The 8,306-nt window shown below is 31.5% G+C and overlaps 1 protein-coding gene across 1 annotated transcript; it reads left to right on the forward strand.

Moving 5' to 3' along the window:
- The first annotated feature begins 2,982 nt into the window (after positions 1–2,982).
- On the forward strand, positions 2,983–7,786 carry LOC132738704 (uncharacterized). The gene is made up of 4 exons (XM_060726295.1): positions 2,983–3,087; positions 3,576–3,886; positions 6,485–6,565; positions 7,580–7,786. Exons 1-4 carry the CDS (start codon positions 3,005–3,007, stop codon positions 7,645–7,647), a joined length of 543 nt encoding a protein of 180 aa, XP_060582278.1. The 5' UTR covers positions 2,983–3,004; the 3' UTR covers positions 7,648–7,786.
- The last annotated feature ends 520 nt before the right edge of the window (positions 7,787–8,306 follow it).

The raw sequence follows: 8,306 nt of genomic DNA on the forward strand, positions 1-8,306 counted from the left end.
CAATAGTCTTTTATTGATTTTGTGCCATTCTTATATGCTTACCTTAGAAAATGTTGATTTTGTGCCATCCTTATATGCTTACCTTAGAAAATGTAGAAAAAGATCATTGGTTTAATTAATTAATTAATCAATTAACTACTAATAATTAATTAATACTTTTAATTAATTAATTAATTAAACCTTACCCTGCTGGTTATCTGATTATCATTTGTCTCCTGTATAGAATCAGGCCAGCCTGTATATCCATGCAATATTATATGATCTAAATATGATATAGCTGAAATTCCATTGGTCGAAATCACAGGCGCTAGTCACATAATCAAATATTTTACATAATCGGTCTATATATGTATATGCATATATAGACCGATTATGTAAAATATTTGATTATGTGACTAGCGCCTGTGGTCGAAATAGGAGTCAACAGAACTATCTATAAAATCATATTCACTGGATTGAAGTATCATATTTACTGCCGGAATTGAATTTTTCCCAGTCTTAAAAATAGACCGAGACTTATATTTATATAATAAAACAATTTATTATACGATCTAAATATAGCTGTTATCCCATTGGTCCAAACAGTAGCCAACACACCATATAAAATCATATTCACTGGGTGAAGTATCATATTCATAGGCTGAATTGGATTTCCCCAATCTAAAAATAGATTGAGACTCATATTGTAGCTATTCATATGATTAAACAATTTATTATATGATCTAAATATAGCTGTAATCCCATTGGTCCAAACAGTAGTCAACAAAACTATTTATAAAATCATAGTAGCCTATTCACTGGATGAATGGGAATTCCCCAATCTGAAAACTAGATCGTAGAAGTTTTTTGCGTCTCCTGTTACACAGTTGCTGCTACATGCAATAGGCTATCATGAGGCGACACATGTGATCACTGATCCAAGAGACATTATCTCAGCAAAAAGTCATTTAAGCAGAAAACCCAGTGTTATGAGCTACCAATCAATCTTGAAAAGTTTCATTGAAATTGCATTAGTGGTATAAGAGGAGTAGTCTGAACAAACTTTAAAAATAAAAATTATTAAAGGGTCATAACTCTGACAAAAATCATTGAACCAGAAAATGCATATGATATGCAAAACTAGACTTTGTACTGATAATTCCTATAAAATTGAAATTGCACCAGCAGTTTCTGAGGAGTAGTCCAGAAAAGCTTCTGTGTAGCTGGCAACACAAAAAAAAACACCTATTATATTGAAGGGCCATAACTCTGCATATAATCAATCACCGGAAAACCCGTGCAAAGCTAGACTAGATACTGATCATTCCTGTCAAGTTTGGATGAAATTTCACCAGTAGGTAAGAGGAGTTGCAAAATTTAGCATTCCTCCTCAGTAAAACAGACTTTCAATTGGACTTTGCCATTATTTAAATATGTGTATAAAACTTTGCAAAAGATTTTACTTTGTCTTCAGAAATTAAGCACATTTAAGGTAAATATTCTTATTGTTATCATTTTTATTTTTGTTTATTATAGTCCTTAAAACATATACATGGAAGTGTTATTGCAAATTGTTCATCAGTTTACATTGTGAGCTTTGTTGTTATATGAATTTTGGCCTTCTTTTACTTTGGACCCACTTAGTGAGAACAGTCATGGCTGACAATGCTGAGTCACAGAAACACGATGTAATGGAATAAACTCAGTAAAAAAATTTCTGTTTTCAAAATACCTTTACATGTTTAGTTTTTTTTTTGATCGTAGGCTATACCGAAATACCGTATACTTTATGTGTATTTTAACTATTGTTTCCAAAGATTTGAGTCATCATGGGCCATTGTGGCGTCAAAATTAAACCGTCGCGTTCAAAGATAGTACGGGGACAGAGGGGAAATTAAACTCGACATGTTTCAGCAGTTTTTTCCCTCGGACGCGTGTAACAACAAACTTTAAATATCATCAATTAAAAAGTTTTTTTTCTTACAATTATTTCAGAACTATTCACTAGTTGAAAGTTAATTGATAAAATATTATTGTATTATTTATTATATTATTGTTGGCTTTAATAAAGAAATTACAAATCAGTAATCGTATGATTTTTTTCAAATATATTCATAAAAAAAGTGAAATTGTAAAAATATAAATATATTTACTTTAATATACAAGTATGCTTATTCTGACATGAAAATAAGGGATGGCGTTATTTGGTTTATGTTTACAGTTGTTTTTTTTGTCAGTACATGTATTTATTACAGTGAATGGCGTTGAAACATTTTAATTTGAGGTTGATCGAAGCAATTTTAAGGCAATTGACCGAAGAGTTAGACATAGACAATGGCAAAGGTGCATGACCTTGGTTATATATTCCTATTTCAACTGCAATAACAATTAAATAAAATTGATTGACCCTCGAAGGAACTGAAATGTGATGTACACACAATTTGAAATGCTATAAACAAAGCTGTACGTGCATAAATGAGCGAAAGCTTGATTTATGTGTCAAACGTTTTGAAGAATACGAAACTCAAACCGAAGAAGATACAATTTTTAAGTAAGGATTAAATTATTCATTTATTTATTTATTTATTTGATGTATATACAATTTATATAGAGTTACAAATGAAATATTTTGAAATATTTATGAAATAAAACGCGTATCTCAGTTTTTTTTCCTATTTATTTTTAAGTTCATTTTCGTTTCGACTAAAAGCACATTATTTATTTAAGTACTTTACTATTGTTTATCATACGGCATGGAGTTTAGCTCAAATTTCTGTCTTATAATGGCTTACAGGAAAAACTGAGCTCTTTTTCGATTCTTATATTGTCAAAATATAAAACTGAGCTCTTTTTCGAAACTTATATTGTCAAAAAAAACCAAGCTGTTTTTCGAAACTTGCATTGTAAAAATATAGCAGATTTACAAATTCATAGCCAGGAATTTTGTGTTTTGAGAACACGACTTGTTTTAACGACTGTTAACTTTCTTTTCCTTTCAGAAATTCGCCTACTCTGTCCTAGTGAGATGAATGTGGAAATGTTTGTCCTGGTTGTATGTCTAATAGCGGTCACATCGGCGGAGATGACTGAAGCGGACGTTAAAGACAGGTTAAGAATTTTTTTTTCTTCTTCAATGTTTCAAAATTATTCAAAACTATTCATTTAAAGTTAAAGAGATATCTACGTTAATCTTAGAAAAAAGGTAAAACAAAACTAAAAGGTATTATGTAAAATCATTACTCATATAATTATAATTGATTACAGCATTAGTGCCTCCAGCACTTTGATTCTTAGCCGTCCCTGTTAATGATACTGTGATCTGTCAAGTTTATTAACATTCGAGCCCATCTTTACCCAGTAAACACCAAGGTATATCAACCTCCAGGAAGAAAACTTTAATTGATTTCATTAGCGTTGTATTAAAGTGTTTTTAATAATTGAAAATCAAAGTCAGTAATAAATTAAAAAATAAAATCAAACGAACAAACAATGTCTCATGTTCATTTTCAGTTACTATCATCATCATCTTTATCATCATAATTATTATCATTATTTATTTATTTATTTCTTATTATTATTATTATCATTATTATTAGACTAAAACGCCTCCTTCTGAATGGTGAATTTGAACGTTCAGAAAGCAACAGTAACTGCAATGAATCTAGCGGAAGTAAACATAATGTTAGCGGAGGTGAACAGAGTGGAAGTGGAAGTGAACCTGATGGCAATTATGCGTCTAGCGGCAGCGGAAGTGGATATAGTGGCAGCGGTGGTGAGTCTAGTGGCAGCGGCAGTGAATCTAGTGGCAGCGGCAGTGAATCTAGTGGCAGTGGAAATCCAGACTGCTTTGGCACTGGGAACAAAGAAAAGCTTAAAAATCTATCCGCCATCCTTCATTGGATGAATGGTAATGTTGTTCTTTTTTAAGTTTATAATCTTTTTACTTGCTGTCCGTAGTTTAGAAAATTACTTTTAGAATTTTGAATAAGAAAAATTCCAAAAAACCTGCACGAGAGAAATGTGTTTACATAATTGTTGACTGGACAAAATCATTGCTTTATGGTCAAAATCCTACTTGAAATAGCTGGGCATTTTAGTATAGTATTAATATTAATGTGCTAACGTTACAACACTTCGGGAATCGGCTATTAGATAATGTTTATGGAAACAACATAATTTTACAATTTACAAATTTTATATAAAATGACCCTGATAACCTTAAACTAATAGAAATGAAACTAGTCTATAAACTTGTACATATTTTGTACATATCCGCTAACAATGTTAATTAAAGCAATCGATTTTATATATGTAGACTATATAACTGGGGAAAAAACCATCAACAACAAAAACAACACAACAAAAACAACATGTTTTGAAAATAATTCTTTGAGGGAGGCCATATATGAAACATTATCGTTTTTTTTCACGTCCATTTGTATGATTAACATTAATCACCACATAAATAATTTTGTTATTTGTTTTTCAAAAATATTACTGGTATGTTCTCTCCTCTCTAGCGTCAACATGAAAACAAGACATCCGTTTAAAGGCCCATTATGCCTCCGAAATGCTTTTATTTTTATTTCTCAAAAGTTTTGTAAATTAACTGTACCTTTATAGTATCCAAAAAAAAATACTTAATAACAAAATTACCTGAACCATCTTTTTCATCTGTTGCTTATTGACAATAAGTGCAGTTACAGTGAACGAATATTTTCTGTGAAAGTCAAAATACTTCTTTGTGTACATTTTGCTACCTTTATGACAAATAATTTAACATTAACCGCTACTTTCATCAGGCAACGAGCATCTGACATTCCCTAAACCCATTTTTTATTAACATTATAAAATTCATGTTTGCCCTTTCTAAAGAATTTAACATCGATTTGTTTCTGAGACATAATGTGCCTTTAGAATAAGTCAGCATAAGTCCGCATAAGCCAGCATAAATAAGCATAAGTCAGCGTCTCACTAAATATTGTCACTTGCAAAAACAATATTTTGACCAGTTTCGTATACTGAATTATGTGCATGTTCGGAGTTGGTAGAGAAATTCAAATATCCCAGCTAGAAGATGACCAATCTCGAAGATTTTCCTACTGAAACTGTTTTTGTTGAAGATTGACATATCTTAATCGACTGTCAACTCTAAAAGATTTATTTCTGTTCTTTTTTATTACTTGACGGACGGACACGTCGAGCTCTAGTTGAAATTGACATTTGACTCTTTATATTTTCACATTTCTACGTTTGATGTGGGTCTGGACCAAAAATGTTGTGTGCAGAAATCCAGATTATTAGTTCGCTTCGTTGTTGTGGTTGTTTTGTCTTTTTTTTCAAGAAAAAGGTTTTGTGATAAAGGAATAAACCAAAAATAAAAAAAAGAGTTTTAAAAAACGTTTAAAACTCAAATCGGGCTTATAATAGCACATAAATACTATGTTAAATTTAATTCTGACTAATTTTTGGAAATATTTGAAAGATATCTTTTCCTGTTCATTGCACTAGTAATGTTTCTAAACATTTGGACTTCAGTTGCTTACTATTAATGTAATCGTGCTGAAGATGCGCCAGGTTTCCATATTCTGTCTGTCTATCTGTCTGTCTGTCCCTGATATGTATGGGTCAGTGCGTTGTTGTTTCTAGCAGCTGTTACTTCCAAATGGCAAAGCGTGGGCATTTTGCGTGCTATGATAGGTTAAGTAACTCTAAACTACAATTACATAAATAGTAATAAGATATTACCTCCCTTCCTTCAGCAAGAATTTCTGAGATGCAGGCATTAAGTTGGATAAGTTTTTGCAGTAGCAATTTTTAATTTTGTCGGCTATATGGACAACGCCATGTTTGTTCTCAGAATTTTGTGAATATGTCCCACTCAAGGGCAAAAACAATTAGAAACCGCATCGCTTTCAAAATATTGAAAGCTCGCCAATAATTGATTGTTTGAAATACCATGAGAAGGTAACTAGTCAGACCCTTATGAGTAGCGTTATTAAGGAGCTGATTTAAATCAGATTGGTTAGATACTTATGTTTAAAGGCACATTGTGTTTCAGAAATCGATATTTTTAAAAAAATCTTTAAATATGTTAAACACATCTTTAATAATGTTTAAATAATGGATTAAATGCATGTTTACATATTTAAACTGTAAAAAAGGTAGCGCCAAACATGCATTTTGTGTCTTAAAGGTAGCAAAATATAACCAAATAAGTAATTTGACTTCCATACAAAATATTTATTAACTATAATTTAACTTATCTTTTGTCCCAGCTATAATTACACCAATTGCCAACAGAACTAAAGATGCATAAGTTAGATTATGTATACATGTATAGCAAATAACTATGTTTTTGGAAACTGTAACAAGATACCAAATATAAACAGTTTTTGAGAAATTGAAATGATAGCTTTCCTGAGGCATAATGGGGCTTTAAAAGTATAACCTGATTCATAAAGTCATAATTATAATTCTTAACGATATTTAACTCTGGTGACAGATGAATATTCCAACGAAGTACTGGAGGAAGATTTTGCTCAACTTCAAGGCATACAAGAGCTGATCGCCTACCTCATTGTTGGTAAGTTTCATTGCTTTCGTTTGTAACATGTTTTCGCGTCACTGCCACTCAATCCAACTTAATTTTGCTTAAATCTTTAAACCGCTTAACTCGTTTGCTGATTTTGCTTTGCTTAGTATGTGAACCCATGGTAGTTTAGTTTTTATAGGAGCTTCAATTTAGATTTGTTAAACGCAATATAAATGTATTGGAGAGGGAGAGGAATAAAGCATTAAATGCACATCTATCCCCCTCCCCCTTTAATGTATATATACCTACATTTTGAATAATAATGCGCAAGATATCAGGCGCATACCTATTTCTTTAGTTTAGCTTATATTTAATTTATTGCTTGGAATATACATGTAAAGCCACTCACAGGAATTTAATATTCTGTCAATAAACAAAAAAGTCTGTAAATTATATATACAGGGTATATATTGACAATAATTGTTATTTGTCTTACATTATGTTGCATATATTAAAAAATACCTCTCCTGTGGTCCAGTATATATACAATTTATAACAATACACCAAAAGGCAATTAATTATGTCTTGACAACGCTAGGCTACAAGCCCTTCTTACGACTCTCATTTCTTTTAATTCAGAAATGGTTATTCTTACATAGTATAAGACCCTTTCATGCAATATTCAGTTAACCTTCATAAGTTATATAAGTTATATAAGGATCCTTTTAAGCTTTATTTTCTCACGGACGAGTACGGCAGTTTTTTTACACCCAATAAAGCTAAAAAAACGCCACAGGAATATTACAGAGTCGGCGTTGCTTACATTATTTCACCAAAAACGCTCTTTGATGTTCTGCCTGGGATAAGAACATGTTACTTTGAGTTCGGATTGACGTCGATGGCAGAAGACCTCAGGTGCCCCTTTCGTCCATATTTTCGGGCGCAAACTGGAATCTGAGTAGAACCACCGACGTTCTGTAAGCTGGATACCTCCCGCATGAAATGATCTTTACCATCTAGTTTTGATATGATTATTGAAATAAATTGTGTTATTGTTTATTGCAGTTGAAGAACATCGTGAATATGCAGAGGCAAGTTACCTCGCACGGCGCATGCGTGGTTCCGGTGCGTGAATCAAAAGGACAGAATTTTACTTTGCATCCAATCATTATGCTTCAGAAATGAATAAATTTTTTTCTTCTCTAGAAAAAGCAAATATGAATTTTATAATGTTTAAATAATGGTTTTAGAACATGTACGATAATTTGTTAACTGAATAAAGCAGCGCTAATTTATAGAATTTGCAGTTGACTACTTATTTTTCACTATTTATCTTAAAAGTAGCAACATATAAAGAAAGTAGTATTTTGACTGCCATACATACATGTAATACGAAATCACTATACTAATTGCCGAAAAAACAACAGAAGAAAAAGATAATTCAGGTAAATGATCAATGGGATACTGTCTGGAAACTATAAAAGTACAGCAAAAATGAAAATATTTTGAGAAATCGAAATAAAAGCATTTCTTGGGCATTATGGGCATTTAATCTAGTACTTGTGATATTGTTCGTTTTTTACCTCGAATTTCATTGGACGATTTTAACGCTTGTGAATATACAAATAACTGAGACACTTCTAGAAGAACTAATTTATTTTTAAGAAGCTGTGCAGAATAATTAATCATTTATGAAAATTTGACTGATACTAGAACTTCTCTGTGTACAAATGATTCTTTTCCAACCACACGAGCCTATGAATGAATGAATGAATGAATGAATGAATGAATG

The sequence above is a fragment of the Ruditapes philippinarum genome, unplaced genomic scaffold, assembly GCF_026571515.1.
Source record: "Ruditapes philippinarum isolate M1 unplaced genomic scaffold, ASM2657151v2 ctg777_1_1_1_1, whole genome shotgun sequence".
In the NCBI taxonomy this organism is placed as follows: domain Eukaryota; kingdom Metazoa; phylum Mollusca; class Bivalvia; order Venerida; family Veneridae; genus Ruditapes; species Ruditapes philippinarum.